Source organism: Papio anubis, chromosome 1, assembly GCF_008728515.1.
Source record: "Papio anubis isolate 15944 chromosome 1, Panubis1.0, whole genome shotgun sequence".
Classification (NCBI taxonomy): Eukaryota; Metazoa; Chordata; class Mammalia; order Primates; family Cercopithecidae; genus Papio; species Papio anubis.
In genome coordinates, this window is record NC_044976.1 from 214,869,330 (window position 1) to 214,886,765 (window position 17,436).

The 17,436-nt window shown below is 46.1% G+C and overlaps 1 protein-coding gene across 1 annotated transcript in view; it reads left to right on the forward strand.

Moving 5' to 3' along the window:
- Positions 1-17,436, forward strand: part of LOC101017432 (kinesin-like protein KIF26B) — a 429,407-nt gene that overhangs the window by 117,445 nt on the left and 294,526 nt on the right. The window contains exon 3 of the mRNA XM_031667904.1: positions 15,106-15,275. Within this exon, the coding sequence (XP_031523764.1) occupies positions 15,106-15,275 (170 nt within the window). The remainder of the gene's footprint in view (positions 1-15,105; positions 15,276-17,436) is intronic.

Sequence of the window (17,436 nt, forward strand, 5' to 3'; positions counted from 1 at the left end):
ATTACGGTCCCACAGCTGGTCCTTTGGGTAGAACCGAGCCTCTGGCTTATGGCTAACCTACAGAGACTCTTTTTCTCCCTCTCTGTATTTCTAGGATTTTCAGTCATTTCACAGTTCTGCTGTCCTATTGTGTGTGTTTTTTTAAATGCATGAATAAGTGCTGCAGTTAACGGGCTGTGGCATGAACGAGGTGTGTGAATCAGAATCACTCACCCCACCAATTTCAGCTTCTCTGTCTTCATGTTTCTGCATGGAACGGCCTAGAATAGATCTAAGGACTTTTCCAGCTCCTTTTTGAAAAATTGCTTTCTGAGTTGTGTAGGATTTGGTATTCCTGCAGTTGGTAAACAAATTACAAAGTTTGGTGTCAAGCCAAAACTGGAGCCATGTAAGCCATGGCATTACTCTGGAACAATCAGCTGACTCTGAAACAGTTCTCGTTCACCATGCACAGTGTGGGAGGTGTTTCCCAGTTTGGTAGCGAATTTTTTTTTTTTTTTTTTTTGAGACGGAGTCTCGCTCTGTCGCCCAGGCTGGAGTGCAGTGGCGCGATCTCGGCTTACTGCAAGCTCCGCCTCCCGAGTTCACACCATTTTCCTGCCTCAGCCTCCCGAGTAGCTGGGACTACAGGTGCCACCACCACGCCCGGCTAATTTTTTTGTATTTTTAGTAGAGACGGGGTTTCACTGTTGTTAGCCAGAATGGTCTCGGCCTCCTGACCTCATGATCCACCCATCTCAGCCTCCCAAAGTGCTGGGATTACAGGCGTGAGCCACCGCGCCCGGCCTTTTTTTTTTTTTTTTTTTTTTTTTTTTTGCACAAAGGCCACTGAAAAGTTAAGTCAGGGTCATCTTTTAGAGATGTCATGGGAATATCTGTAAATGTTCCTGCTTTAGATTGGATTATGACTTTAGGAAGCACAGGGCATGTTCAGCCACATGGCCTCCGATCATCCTATGTGCAGTCTCACACGTTCCCCTCTCTGGGGAAATTGAGGCAAGGAGAGGGGAAATGACTCGCCCACAGCTTCCCATGTTGCTCCCACCAAGCCAGGCCCAGAATTAGTTCTTAACACTTAATGCAAAATTTACCACGGGCCTGATGCCTGACACACCCTTTGCTAGGCACCGGGATTACAGTGACAATTTGATTTGGTCCAGCCTCTCTCCGATTTGGGCATCTCCTTCATGGCTGTGACGTGGGGTTGCTCAGGGTATAACACTCTGCTGGTTGCCTTGAACGTTTCCGAAGCATTAGCCAAGACTTAGGTGAAGAACTTGGACATGGAGGTGACGTAGGCCCTGGGAAGGGACCGCCTAGAGATGCATGATGATGGGCTCCACAGGCAAGAAAGACATGGCAGATTAAACATGGATGGAAAAGGCTATGATCTGTATTAGAATTAAATGCTGCAGCAGCTCCAGCTAATCTAATGTTCAGTCTCTTAATCTCATTGTCTTTCCCCTTGGCAGCATAACTAATAAACAATGCCATTCTGCAAAAGTTACATAAAGCAAGTATTCAATAGTCAAAAATTCCAAGCTCTTTTCTTCAAAGGTTAGGTTTATTTTTTATTTTATTTTATTATTTATTAGTATTATTTTTTGATACAGAGTCTTGCCCTGTTGCCCAGGCTGGAGTGCAGTGGTGCGATCTCGGCTCACTGCAGCTTCTGCCTGCCGGGTTCAAGAGATTCTTCTGCCTCAGCCTCCTGAGTAGCTGGGACTACAGGTGTGCACCACCATGCCTGGCTAATTTTTATATTTTTAGTAGAGACGAGGTTTTACCATGTTGGCCAGGTTGGTCTCGAACTCCTGACCTCAAGTGATCTGCCTGCCTTGGCCTCCCAAAGTGCTGAGATGACAGGTGTGAGCCACTGTGCCCAGCCCAGGTCTATTTTTTAAATGGATAAAAGAAAGAGGATGGCTCAATTTTGTGACAGGGTCTTTAAATTTGTCGGTTTGTACATTTCAGCTTCCAGTGCCCCAGAGCTCTGAGTGTAGCTGAAACTCATGCTTGGTATGGGGAAGAACCAGGGCAGGGTGGGGGGCTTTAGCCTCTGGGCTTGGTTTCTCCTCTCCTGGAACCTGTATCCTATGTTTACTTGCCCCGTGTTCCAGAGAATTCCAGCTCTGCAGCTCTGGCTGTCACATCTCACACTCAGACTGACTGAGGTGAACAATTACTGGTTTTCTCTCCCCATTTTCACCTCTTTGTGTACATTGCTTTTTGCTTTTCTCTTTTTTCTTCTTTCTCCCGTTTCTCTCTTTTTCTTTTTGTTCTTGTCTCGCTTTGTTCTTTGTTTGCCCTTTCTTCTCCGACTCCAGCAATTTGTCTTACTACCACTATATTGAATTACGTATATGCCAAAACATGTTAGTTTATTCAATAAAGCTTTCTGTACCTTATTCACCATGTTAAAAATCAAGTGAAAACAAACTTTCATCTCTTAAAAAGAAACAGAACTCCAACAACCCCAACCCAACTAAATTAAGTCCATTCCTATTTTTATACATCTGTTAATGTATGAATTAATGTATTTATTAGATAAACTCCATATCCATACACTGTCCTATGCTGGTAATATTAAGGAGAACAGACACAGTCCCTAAGGTCCTAGGGTTGACCATTTACTTGGGGAGAGAGACTGACAACAGGCAGTTACAAAGCAAGACGTGCTGTAGGCCCTGGGATTGCACTGACAGTGTCCACTGTCAGTGGAGTGCTGTGAAGAGGGTGGTGCTGATCCTTCAGTCCGGGGAACAAGCAGTCGAGACATGCTTCCTGGGGCACTGGCTCTTGGTTGACTATATGGGGGTGAGAAACAACGGTAGCCTTCCCCCAATAAAAGAGCCACCCTCAGGTGATTCTGTACATAGGAACTGGCCTACGAGTAGCCTCTGGCCCAGCCCTGACATCAGGGTTGAGTTGATTAGGGTTGTGATTTCATCTTGACTACTCAGTCTGAGTTTGCTGAGTTGCAAATTGAAAGTGAAAACAATTACATCCAGATTCAGACCATTTGATTTTATTTTCACTTGATCATAAACATCACAAAACACTGGCTAGAGAGAGCCTATTGTGCTCAGTTATTCAAATAATCCTAATTATGATCACTTATTCAAATGATTCTCTCTTTTTTTTTTTTTTTTTTTGAGACGGAGTTTTGCTCTTGTTGCCCAGGCTGGAGAGCAATGGCGTGATCTCGGCTCACTGCAACCTCTGCCTCCTGGGTTCAAGCTATTCTCCTGCCTCAGCCTCCCAAGTAGCTGAGATTACAGGTGTGCACCACCATGCCTGGCTAATTTTGTATTTTTAGCAGAGACGGGGTTTCTCTCTCTCTCCAACTCCTGATTTCAGGTGATCCTCCCGCCTCGGCCTCCCAAAGTGCTGGGATTACAGGCGTGAGCTACCACATCTAGCCTTCAAAAGATTCTTAAATGATTTTTAAAAAAATGATTAAAAAATTTAAATGATTAAAAAAAAAAGATTCTTTTTTTTTTCCTGATGTAATCTCACTCTGTCGCCTAGGCTGGAGTGCAGTGGTGTGATCTCAGCTTACTGCAACCTCTGCCTCCTGGGTTCAAGTGATTCTCCTGTCTCAGCCTCCCAAGTAGCTGGGATTACAAGAGCGCGCCACCACGCCCAGTTAATTTTTGTACTTTTAGTAGAGACGGAGTTTTGCCATGTTGGCCAGGCTGGTCTCAAACTCCAGACCCTAAGTGATTCCCCCACCCCGGCCTCCCAAAGTGCTGGGATGACAATCGTGAGCCACCGCGCCCGGCCTCAAATGATTCTTTTTTTAAAATAAAATCTTTTGCTGTCAGCACATGTTCTGGAGAGGGTAGCTGTACTTGAACTGCACATTCTCTCGATGATGTGGCCCACGGGCCTTCCCTGCCCCAGGGCTTTCCACGTGGCAGACAGAAGTGAAGCTCTTACTCCATCACAGTTCTGCTTACTTCATAGGGTTGTTGTCAGGATTAAATGTGACAATACATATAAAGCTCTTAGAACAGAAGCCGGCTCATGGTAAGTGCTCAAAAGTGGTAATGATGATGATGATGACCTATGAGGCCGCCTGTTTCACGTCTTCAGAGGCCTCTGAGGCTGAAGCTGATCTCATCATGTCAACTGGACTCCTTGTTTCATTATACACCCTGGCTGTGTCACTGAAAACGCACCCCAGAACATCACTGAGGAAGAAGTATTGAGATCCAGCACACCTGCACGGTGAATTCACATGCATATGTGCAAATACCACAAGCTGCACGGTGGGACTGTGTCATCTGTTCTAGGAGACTCTTTAAAAAGCTTGATCTCTACCTGAAGCCGCACATGCTGGAACTGAGAAATCTAAGGGAGGAACCCCAAACAGACATGCAGTTGGCCCTTTGCTGAATCCGGCGTCTGGGTCCTTCCTGGAGCAGGCAGGCGGGCGGCCCTGTCCCTTTACCTTCTGGCAACACAAAGGATGAAAGAAAACAGTTATCAGGTGCTGAGGGGCCAGATCCGAGCCCCGATAATGGGAATCCTGAAACATGAGCGCCTCTTCTGTTTGCAAAATGTCATCATGCAGGGCAGCGTGCTGGAGGTAGGGCTATAAATTGAGGGTGAAGGAAAGGCAGCCCTCCTAGGCCCTGCGTATCGCCAGTTGTGGAATTCTCTTTTGCAAGAGGTCACTGAGTCAAATGCTGTGGATGGATAATTTTATGGCCACTAATAAAATTTATAGCCAAAGCAAGCTAAGATAATAAGGGTCATCAAACGTCCAGCCCTGGGACATAAGAATCCCATCATGGCCTGGGGTGCTGGCTGGGGGTGCTGGACGGCACAGAGAGGAGTTTATCTGTCTGACTCAAGGCCAGCCTCAGAGTCTCAGAGGTGATTTGTGTCCACATGAGCTGCGTGGACTAGGCCAGGTCTGGGGCAGGCTTCAGCCTGGCCAGTAACTGCTGTTTCTCTGCAGACAGCATGCCAACAGCAGCACGAAAAAGCTATGTCTTATTTAAATGCCTAAAAGCAAATCGTGAGCCTAAGAAAAGATCTGAACCACCTCAGCTCTGGAATACTACATTAGGGAACGAATGCTAACTGGTCATTCACGTGTGACTTGGCAGGTATGAGGGAAGATAAAGAAGGACGCAAATATTGCTCATGCAAGTATAAAGAAATCAGATGATGTTTACCCAGAGAGTTGGGTTTGTGTGGGGGCTTTCCCCTGCCCATCTCCTGCCTCTTCACCGAGCTTGGCTCCCCTCTTGAGTTTCCTTCCCATCTCAGCTCTTCCTCCTGCAGGCCTGGGGCATAGGCAAAGTGAGGTCTTGTCACTGAGGCCACCCTGCAGAACACACCTCGTGACATGTAGAGAGGAAGACAGAAACCCTGGGTTCTTGGCCCTCTTCTCTTGACTGGGGCCTCACCATTGATGGTCCTTATGACCACACTCTCTAAAATGGCACAGCAGGTTTGTAGCCACGTGGAACAAGTTAAGACAAAGTAACTCTCTGGTGTTGTGGGATTCTCTCTCTCTCTCTTTCTCTTATTTTTTGAGACAGGGTTTCGCTCTGTCACCCAAGCTGGAGTGTAGTGGCACAATCATAGCTCACTGTAGCCCAACCTCCCTGGCTCAAGAGATCCTCCCACCTCAGCCTCCCGAGTAGCTGGAATTACAGGTGTGCGCCACCATGCCCGGCGAATTTTTGTATTTTTGGTAGAGACAGGGTGAGCTCAAGCGATCTGTCTGCCTTGGCCTCCCAAAGTGCTAGGACTACAGGCTTGAGCCACCCCACCTGGCCTTTCCTTTTTTATTGTGGTAAAATATATATAACCTAAAATTTACCATCTTCACCATTTTTAAGCCTGTAGTTCTGTGACATTGAGTATATTCACATGGTTATGCAACCATCAGCACCATCCACCACCAAAAGAACTTTCTCATCTTCCCAAACCAAAACTCGGCCTATGTTAACAATAACTCTATGAACTTGACTATTTCAGGTACTTCAGATAAGTGGAATCATACAATATTTGCTCTTCTGTATTATTTTTAAATAAAAACTCTTTGGATGAGATAGCTCAGGGAAAATCCATTTTATTGCCCTAGTTTTTAGTACATTTTATTCAAGCACGAACCCAGCAATAGTTAACCTGCTGCAGTGTCTACTGAGACTTCTAAACCAAAACGTGTCTTGCTGATGCCAGCTTTTGCCCTCATCACAAATTCTGCTTAGGAAAGGTTCATGACATGCCACCGCAGGCCTGACCCTGCCTGGGAAAGGCATCACCGCAGTTCTGGGTAGCCCTGGTGTGCGGGAAGGAAAGAGACATGGGTGAGAGTGAAGTCTAAATGGATCAACAGGTTTGCCTGATACCTCGGGGTCAGGAAGCACGGTAAGAAAGAGTTGAGTGGAATAGCTTAGTGAGGACTGAGGCCTGCCTGATCCAGAGGAGACACCGACAGACACATACACTGCAGAAGAGGACACCGTCCCGGTTTAGGAGGCATCCCAGTGCTTCCCTCCTCAGTGGGTCATTTCATCTGTTTCTCTGCCTGCAAGGATGAAATAAACATATCTCATAAAACGGAGCGTTTCACTTCCCAGGGGGAGTGGCATTGAAGCGAGAGGCATGCATCTGTGGTTGTCAGAGCAAGAATCCCCTGTGGCTGCTTGCCCTTGGCCTGGAAGGAAGGGTCTGGTGGGGTGACAAGGTGACATCTGCTCCTTAGCGGGAGCCTGTTCTTGGAGACCCCTCTGCCAGATACATTTTTATAGTCAGCTCCAGAAGTGACTTGATGTGGGGATCCTGCAGTCAAAGCAAAGACTCGTGCATAGAAAGGGACATCATTTTTTTTTTCTCTCTCTCTCTGCTATGAGCAAAAGCTGAATAAGGCTTATGTGGACTCTCTCACTACATCACGATGACTGGAGTAAGGTGCCCGCTGTCTGTCATCGTCAGCTTTCTATTCTGTGTCTGACTGCAGTGGAACCTCGGCGTGATCAACTCTACATTATTGAACTTTGATCTGGGTGTGCATTGTTTGATCTCTTCCTTTAAAGATTGACTTTCATAATTTATATTTTATAGAATATACAGAAGTATATTCTGGCATATTCTAAGAGCATAACAACTGACAGCATAGACACATCCTAAGACAATACTAAGGGTTTACAAATTAGCTGTGAATGGTTTTTTCCAAGATAATCGTGAGTTGATTTGTCCTTACCTGGATCAAAAATTTTTATGAAGCACCTACTGTTTACAAAACTATAAAAGCATTAGGTAACAGTGTAGGTAGCAGATAGCAATAAAAGATGTCCCAAGGCAGTGAGATATTAATTGTGTAAGAGAAAATGTTATTAAATGTTATTTTCTGGGATTTGAGGAGGGGGAGCATGTCATTAAGTGTCATTAATTAAAGACTGAGTAGGAAGCAATTGCTCTCCGTAGATGTCTCTACACAGGAAACAGATACTGTTTGGTGTTCCCTGCTGTCTTGGCCGAGTCAGAGGGAGGTGGCTTTCTGGCTCAGTAATGCCGTTGAGGACGAATGCCCACGCCGACACACTCCGGTAGCTCTCAGAGTCCTTCCTTCAGTATAGAAGCTAAAGGTCAGCGGCTTACAGACTGCCATTTGTGATGTGGAGGCAGCCTCAGGAAGAACCACACGTCTCTTGTCTTGATTCTGTGGTCAAGATCGTAACCACATTTGGGATTCTCTCTCTCTTTGGGGATGAGGACCAAGCTCCTCATACTGAGGTGTCAGTGTAGACATTTAAATGTGGTTGAAAGACGTGAATTAAAAGTTAAAATAGAGGGAGAAGCTTTCTTTCGATGTGATCTGTGACAAGCAGACTTTCACTGCTCATTAATGGTGCATGGAGTTCTCATGGACATTGAGAATGTCACATGCACACGCACATGCACACGTGTTAACACCTGTGCAAACACACATGTGTACCCTGTCCCTGCAGCCTGGTCCCTTTTGCTGCCACCCGTATTCATTTTACCACCACCCCGAGGGATATGATGTGCTGTTTGGAAAGTAACAGATACCCTTAAGGAGTGAAATGGTCCCCTGTAATCAAGACGGAGAGCTAAAAACAGCTTTCAATCAGAACTAAACCAAGTAAAATCTGCTGGTGAAAATTTAGTCCCCCTAAAGCTTGTGATTAGGACCACTTAGTGTGTTTTCAGCCACTGCTCTTAGACGGTGACAGTGACACATACACGTAACCAAGATAATGAGGCCTTTCCCCAGCACTGTAGGGTTTTCTAACGTGTTAGATGGGTATTTGGAGGTTTTCTCAGGAAGAATCATGTATCTTTCACAGTATTGCAAGAGAAGAAATAAATTCCTAAGAGTCTAACATGCAGATGTAAGCCATAGTCCTTTAAAAATAAGGCTTTTGGCCGGGTACAGTGGCTCACGCCTGTAATCCCGGCACTTTGGGAGGCCGAGTTGGATGGATCACAAGGTCAGGAGTTTGAGACCAGCCTGGTCAATATGGTAAACCCCGTGTCTACTAAAAAAAACAGAAAAATTAGCTGGGCATGGTGGCCTCCACCTGTAATCCCAGCTACTCGGGAGGCTGAGGCGGTAGAATCGCTTGAACCCGGAAGGCAGAAGTTGCAGTGAGCCAAAGATTGTGCCACTGCCCTCCACCCTGGGCGATAGATAGATAGATAGATAGATAGATAGATAGATAGATAGATAACAAAAGTAAGGCTCTTGATTCAGAATTATGCCGTGAGGCTCAAGTTTCAGGAGAACACCCTCTAATAGTGGACTGTAGGGAGGGCTCTGAGGGCAGTCTCGAGTTAGGAAGTGGTCCTGAAGGAGATAGTGAAGGGAGGGAAACTGAATTGAGGGCTGACACACCGCGCAGAAGTCACCTCAGCTGAACAGATCACCATTCCAAACCTGGCTCCTCCTCCTACTAGCTGGTTTCCCTTGGGGAAGAAGCTCAACCTCTCCGGCCCTCAGATCCCTCTTTGGTGAAATGGTTGAATTGTCTTGGAATCCACAGGTGACAGCCTCAGGACTGCAACGAGGAATCTGTATGCATCCACTAAAGCCCGTCCTTGGCTCTGTCTTGTGGCTGCTCACCTGGCCTGGAGGCCAGAGATGGGGCGGGAGAAGGGGCAGGGTTCCTCCGGGAGCTCATCCCCATGCCCAGTAGAGTTAGCATAGCCAAGGCTTCCTGGCAGAGTTTTACATCCAGAGTGATCTTTATTATAGGTAGCAGCAAGAAGCAGGTCCCTCTTGGAAAGACTTGCTGTGAAGTGTGGAGAGTCCACTGACTGAAGTAGAAGAGCCACTGTGAGGATGAAATTGAAGCCAAAGAGGAAGTGCTGTTGAGGAGGTGGGATGCGGGGAGGTCAGCAGGTAAATCTTCCAGGAATTCAGGGGCAACCGACCTGGGCGTGGGAAGGCGGGCGGAGGGGCCGAGGAGGTGGGGAAGGCGAGGCCGAAGGAGGGGACGAGGAGGTCAGTGGAAGGGCGGAGGTGGGAAAACCCGAGGCGGAGGGAGACGGAGGTGGGAAAACCCCGAGGCGGAGGAGGGGCGAGAGGTGGGAAGGCCGAGGAGCGGAGGGACGGAGGTGGGAAGGCCGAGGAGTGGAGGGAGTTCACAGTGAGGGCCCGAGGTGCATGAGGCCCGTTTGTGTTGGTCTGAGCAGGGCTGAAGCCGTGGGTCCAGGGCCTCTTTCCTTCAGAAACAGTCGGAAGTGACCAAGCTTCAGCTCCTCCTCTTCCCCAGGCCTCGGCACCCAGGCCCAGTGCTGTGGGGCTCACGCATGGGACCTGAGAAGGGGAATATGGAGTCTTCCTTCTTGGCCCCACAGAGGCCTCTTTGACCTCAGGATTTGGCGAGAAACACATTTTGGAAGCTTCCTCATTTCCAAGTCACAGATAATATTTGTATACACTCTCTCTCTCTCTCTCTCTCTCTCTCTCATTTTAGAAAAGGGAGAGAACGTTTGTTTCTGGCTGACTACAAGTTTATCTGCCTTCCTTTCAAATCTCCTGAGGACAGAGACTAAGCAAAGTTTACCTTTTGTCATCCCCCAAGTCTGTCTGGTGCTCAGGTTATTCAGTAAACTTCAGTAACTGAGGTCAGATGGTAGAAGGAAGGGGAAAAAAAAGGGAATCAGAGGCCTGTGTTTCCAGCTGAGCTTCCTTCCTTGACAGCTGAGTGGCTTTGGACCAATCATCGGACTCCTCGCCTCGCCTCTGTGTTCTCATCTGTGAAGTGGAAACTATAGCCAACCTGTCTACATAACTGAATGTTGTTTCCAACGAGCCTTCTATGAGGAAGGAGAGGTTTATCAGCAGCAAAGGGATAGACACATCTGAGAGCATCCCTTAAGCTGTGAATGGCGGTTGAATTGTCACAGAATATGGATCACTGCCATTCTTTGCTTGACATAAAAACCACTCAGGGACAAACTGTCGCTGTTTCAGAGAGCTTCAGAAAGAATTTGGATTGGAGTGGTTCTTTCATAGCCAGATCTCATACAGTAGGTCATTGTTTTTGTTTCTTTGATTAATAGGACAATTCAGTTACAACCGATGGTATTGTAACCCTGTAACCCTCGAGAGGGTTTGCAGAGCTAAGGAAAAGTAAATTCCTGTTAACAAGCATCTTGGTGGCAAGCAAGATGGCACCTTGGTAAGAAGTTATCCATCAAAACTCAGCACTCCAAAGACCTGCACACCAGTGTGTGTGGGAAAAACGACACTTGGTTTAAACAGGGAGGCTCCTTCTCTCTCAGAATCATCTACAATGGACATGATTGTAATTGTTGAAGAAGCTACAGCTGCTTCTACTGACAGCAAGCCTAGCTCTTCTGTTTTTCAGAATTATAAAAATGCAGCTAAACAGAGATAATGGAAGTTGCTTTTGGAGAGCTATCTTGCAGACTGTCTTTGCACAAGATATTGACAAGAAATGTCTACACATTTCTTAGAGCCTCTTGAATCTTCAGCATCTACTTTTTTTTTTTTTTTGCCTGACGTATACCAAGCACCCAACACGTGGCTGTTCACACAAATGAATGAACAAATGAACTAGTAGACTAACAAAGAGGCAGCTCTTGATCCCCAAACATTGTGGAGCCAAAACCCTATACTTTGACAATGATGAGGACGCGAGAAAAGACTGTCATAGTTTAAGAATCAAACAAAATAGGCCAGGTGCAGCGGCTCACGCCTGTAATCCCAGCACTTTGGGAGGCTGAGGTGGGCAGATCACCCGAGGTTGGGAGTTCCAGATTAGCCTGGCCACCATGGAGAAACCCCATCTCTACTAAAAATAAAAAAAAAAAAAAAATTAGCCAGGCCCAGGGGCACATGCCTGTAATCCCGGCTACTCGGGAGACTGAGGTAGGAGAATCGCTTGAACGTGGGAGGCGGAGGCTGCAGTGAGCCAAGATCGCGCCACTGCACGCCAGCCTGGGCAAGAAGAGCAAGACTCTGTCTCAAAAAAAAAAAAAAAAGAATCAAACAAAATAGAAAAGCAATGAAATGTTTTAAAGAAATGATTCTTACTTAAAATACTTAAGAAAATTTATGTAGATACATGTGAGCAGTAGAAAAAGAATAGCTCAGATTTATTCCACAAACATGTTTTGAGCATCTTTGTGTGCCAGCCGTTGCACTGACCTTGGTATACAGTGATATACAGAGCAAACCAGCCCTAGACCTAGAGACCTGGGGCTTTTGTGTAGTGGGAGAAAATGACTTACTAATAAATGCATGATATGAACCAAAGTGGAGATGCTGAGGGAAGAGATTGAGGCGCTGTAAAAGCATCCAGCCGAGGAAGCATGGGCTGGAAGAAGGCTTCTCGGAGGAAGTGAGGCTTGAGCTTACATCTGCAGGAAAAGTAGGAGCGTTTCACATGGAGGGCAAAGGCCCCACGGCGGAAGGAGCAGGAGGTGGGTTTGAGGACCTTGCCGGAGGCTGGAGCCCTGGAGTGTGAGACTGAGGGCGAGGTAAATTAGCAGTTGCTGTAGCCAAATCATGGCCTGTTATTTCTGAAAGTCTGTAATCTCTGAAGAGGATACTAGGCATAAATACAAATGAGAACATGATCTTTTAGGTGGTGAGAGTCTATAGAGTAGGCATTTGGAGGGATGCTGTCTCCCCATTGTGGAACCAGCAGAACAAAATCTAAAGAATGCACAAAAGAAACCAAAAAAATGAGCTGTCAGGTTCTAAGGAGGGAGAGAGTGTGATGGGAAGCACACACCATGAGAAATAAGAACATGGACCTGCCCCCGCCCTGTCGTGATACTGGCTGTGTCTGAAACATGGGGCAGGAAAGGCAGCGTGACTAGGAAGATGTGCAATTTTAATTTTACATACTATTTGGTTTCTTTGAGAAAATATTTTCTAAGATAAAAAATGCTAACATTTGTGAATGGTGGTAGTGGATACATGTGTATGTTTTATTGTTTGATTTTTTTTTCTATATATCACATTTTTTAATTAGAAGGGGAAGACTTTTTTTTTTTTTTTTAATTAGAAGAGGGGCAGTTAGAGGAAGGAGGTAGGTGCTAGAAATGGTTTAGGAGTCAGGGTGCTTGGGCAAATCGCTTCTCTGGTCTTCAGGTGTCTTATCTAAGGAGAAGAGTTTTGACGATGATGATGTTGGAAATCTCTTCTAGCTCTAGAACATTCTGTGATCCTAATTTTTGAAAACAATTGATGATTGAATAGTTCTATTTATAGCCTTGGGAATTCAGTGTCTCATGCCCACTAATCCCCGATTCTTTAAAAGTAAGAGAAACAATCTTGCTTGGCACAAGACAGCCAGTAGCTCTCTAGTCAGGAAGCTCGTGCGTTGAAATTCATCTGCCTGGTGACATTTTCGAAAGCTGTGAACCCACAGGTTGCTCACATCCCTTCTGGAGCAGATGTGGGACTCTGGACCCACCCAGAAAGCTGTGACTGTGCGTCAGGCATCCTGCCATTCGCCACATGCGTTCCAGCGGCTTCTCTCTGGCTTTGCAGGGCACCTGCAAGACAGTTTATGCAGAAGGAATCCCTTCCCTCCAAATTTTAGATGAGAAATACAGTAACGAAAGGAAACAACCCAAGCAGACTGGCTTGTTTCACATGTCACCATGTGTCAAAAATCAGATGTATGTCTTAGATTCTTGGGGGAAAAAAAGTCCCATGAATTTGGGAGTTTTGTTTTGTCTTTGGACATGGTCCAGGAGGCATGATGCACCCCCTGGAGCTTCATCAATACTATTGAGTGGGGATGACGGTGTGTATCGCGTGTCCTCAGCTTTCCAGTTGTTTCAGCTGCACCCTCCAGGCCGGGGCCCCGTTCCTCAGGGACAGTAGCAGCCAGTGGACGGGAGCCCGCACCCCACAGCAGCAAAGGAAGCCCGAGGAGAGGCTCTGCGGGCTCTCTGCTCAGTCAGCAGGAATGTCCTCTGGGCCAGCAGCTGCCTTTGCAGCCTTGTCTCCAGTTTCTCTCACTTGGGTCAAGTTTCCTTACAATGCGTTGAATGAATGAGAATAAGAAAGTGTGTGCTGGCAGAATTTCCGTTGAATAATGCCAAGGCTTTCCAAGTAAGAGCATGAATTTCAGTGGAGCAAAGTTCCCAGTCAATGGGACTCAGAGTAATGGCTATTCTGCTAATAATGAAAAGTACAAATGTTTTTATTTTTAAAGGTTCACAAATGTGCTGCTTTTAGGGCTCGCTGGCCTACTCAGTTACAAAGTGGAAACTGTTCCGGATCTTTGCTTTACTGTGCTTGTATTTAGTAGGTGATTGGAAACATTTTCCACTTAGCATTTAAGGGTTTGAATAGACTGGTGACTTTTTTTGAACTAAAGTTTCCTCTTTTTTAAAAAAACTAACGTTTTTCTTTTTTTTGCAAGTAGACTGAAGATTTAAAGTAACAGGTTTTCCCAATACTTAGACTCTGCCTGCATAATTATTGTATTTGCCGTGTGGTTTAGCACTTTTCCAAAGTGTGTGTGTGTGTGTGTGTGTGTATATATATATATATATATTCTTTTTTTGAGACGGAGTCTTGCTCTGTCGCCCAGGCTGGAGTGTAGTGGCACCATCTTGGCTCACTGCAAGCTCTGCCTCCCGGGTTCACGCCATTCTCCTGCCTCAGCCTCCCGAGTAGCTGGGACTACAGGCGCCGCCACCACATCCGGCTAGTGTTTTTGTATTTTTTTTTAGTAGAGACGGGGTTTCACCGTGTTAGCCAGGATGGTCTCGATCTCCTGACCTTGTGATCCGCCCATCTTGGCCTCCCAAAGTGCTGGGATTACAGGCGTGAGCCACCGCGCCCGGCCCCAAAGTATATTTCTACATAAGATCCTTGTTTTGCCCCAAAGTTTGGTTCTTCACAGCTTATTATGTAGATTTAGGCAAAATGGACCCAGCTCCTTCCACTAGAACTTTCATTATAAAGGCAATCATTTCAAATAAAACAGAAGCCATTTATCTTAATGAACCAGCAGGAAAATGAAGTCTGTTTAAATGATCTCAACCCTTCAAAAAAAATTGGTAATTCATTGTGGCTATATTTATTTTTATTAGTTTCTCTGTGTTGCCTGCTTTATTGACTTTCCACAGCAAATCACCACCACCACCCCACCAAATACTGTTGTATTTTGATTCCTTATGTTCTTTATGAGCAGGCTTACTTCTCCCTTAATGAAACTATGCCTTTGCCACACTCCTCCCTTTCAGAGCATTCGGGGCTATTCCTGGTAAGAAGTCAGCATTAGTTAATGTTACTGTTCTCATCTTGGGCTGCAAAGAGTGCATGGATAATGGTTCATGTTTTCCCCTCCAAATGGAGGGAAGACACAGACATAATTGAAACTTACAATGTCAGGGGATAATTTTATACCATTATTTTTAATGAAAACGGGGAAGTATCTAGCTAAAATGCTGGAAAACAGCCTTCTAGTAGCCCTAAGCACCCAAGTGTAACTGAATGCAGGTGGGATGGAAACCTGTTCCCTCTTCCCTCCCTCCCCCAAATAGAGAGATGCTGTCAGTGGTCAGGAAGTGCAGTGAGCCACAGGTAATGAGCTCCGTATCCATTTTCTTTGTCAGATCTCCCAGCTGATGACAGAGAGTGGCCGGGAGGGACTGACAGAAGCAGTGCTGAACCGCTACAATGCAGACAAGCCTTCCGCCTGCAGCGTCCCAGCCTCCCAGGGCTCCTGCGTGGCCAGCGAGACTTCTTCCACAGGCACGTCGGTGGCCGCCTCCTTCTTTGCACGGTAGGAGAGCTGTTCAGATCCTTGGTTCTTTCCGATGAGCCCACCTGGTTAACCTCTCACATGGACTAGCTCAGCTGAAACACTAGGAGGAGTTTGGGGCCATTCTGTGACATCATTCATTAAAACAGGGTTTTTCAACCCTGGCACTTTGACATCTTGGGCCAGCTAACTGTGGTGGGGACTGTCCTGTGTGTTATAGGAGGGCTGCAGCATCCATGGCCTGTACCCCTTGATGTGTGCCCATAGTACCCTCCTCATGTCGTGAATACCAAAAATGTCTGCAGACATTGTCGGAAACCCCGGGGTTGATAGCCGCTGCTCTCTTGATGTGTGGCTCTACAGATGGTCCTCCTCAGCACAAGGACTTTGTAGAGGCATTCTTCTGGCGGGGGTTTCCAGATTTATCTTCTCATCATAGAAATCGAACTGCTTAAAAGCTATTAAATGGATGGCAGGTTTTTCCCCCTCTTCTTGACAGATTAGCCAGAGCGTTATCAAATACTATCCAGCTAATCTTGGGAACTTTAAAAATACAAGAAACAAAAAAGAAAGGTATTTCAACAATGTTTTCTGCCTAATTTTAGCAACATGGCAGAGACGGGGCGGGAGACGAAGGACAGCTGAGCAGGAAGGGACTTCAGGAATTGTCTGGTTCCATCTCCTTATTTATGAACGAGGAAACCAAGGACCAGGAAGGTTCAACTAGGAGTGAGTTTATAGCACAGCCAGAAATAGAAACCAGATTCCTCTACATTTTTCTGTATAACTCATGTTTTAATTTGATGCCTAGAACTGAACCTTAGAAAACTTTCTCTGCCTAAGATTTGCAAGCTCCTGAGTAAATAGGACATAGAATAAATATGATAGCATCAGATATGAAATCACAAGACCCTTTGGGTTCAAGTTGCCGTTCTGCCTCAGTTTCTCCGTCTATAAAATGAGGATAATACCTACTCTGCAGTGTCGCTCTGAAGACTAAAATAAGGTGGTGATAAATTGTAAAGTACTGTAGAAATGGTTACTACTATGTCAGTAAGAAGGAATATTATGTGGCTTTGTTATCTTTATGAATGGTAACATCCAGAACACAAATATGGGGAAGGGGCTCTGATTAGGACAGTGGCAAGGCAGAGGAGGATAGAGGGCTAAGACCCTGGATGATGGAACCCTAAAGGCAGCACAAGGGGCTTGTTGGAAGACCGGCTTTGAGGGTCTTCACTGTACTTTGGTGCTGTGATTATTGTCCTATGAACACTTGGGACAACTTGAATGTGTGGGAAGTAACAGGAAATATGCACAGGCTGGCCACGCAACAGTGGGGACCATTGTGTTAGCCCTGTCTGGACGTGAATCTCTTTATTGTCCTAGACCATGAAGCAGGGAGTCCAAGCTCACTGCGAGGTCATGTCCATGCCGTTTAGGGAGAGAATGAAGAGAGGGAACTGTTATGAGGACATGTCACAAGCACACAAGCTCCTAGGAGGTTATTAGAATGTGTCCAAAGGAGGCTGACCAAGAAGCCATATGGCATGGCAGGTTCAGTTTGGAGAAGAGAAGGACTCTGGGGTACATCATGGATGCCCTCAGCTATCTCTCGGGCTATTGTATAAATGGAGACTTGGTTGGTTCGGTAGAGCAGCCAGGTATGTAGGCAAAGGCTAAATAACGAGGAGGAGACGGACCTCCCAGCTTAGAATGAAGAGCTTGCAATTCCAATGGCTTCAGGAGAGAGTGAGATTTGTGTCCGTAAGGGAGATCAAAGTTATGTTGATGTCGATCCTGGAGGGAACATTCAATGCTCAGATGGGAATTGACTTCTGATGTGCCTTTCTAACCTGAAATTCTTTGAATGTGGAAAGTCTTCCACTCAGTTCCATCCAGAGAATTTTACAGAAGGTTGACTGACTCACAAAGTAACCCCAAAGAAGATGTGAAGCAGGAAGAAATAAGAGGTGAGGGTTCCCAATAGGCAGAATTTAAGGGGAACTCAGGTTCTCCTTAAATTCTTGGTGCAAGGAAACCAGCAGCGTCTTTGGAGCTGGGGAAAGGATGTGGAAATGAGACGGGCCTGGGAACCTCGCAGTGCTGGACGAGTGGTGTGCCTGAGGCCAGAGGTCTGGAGATCAGGGGAGGATTTACAAACAAGCAAACACACAGCAGG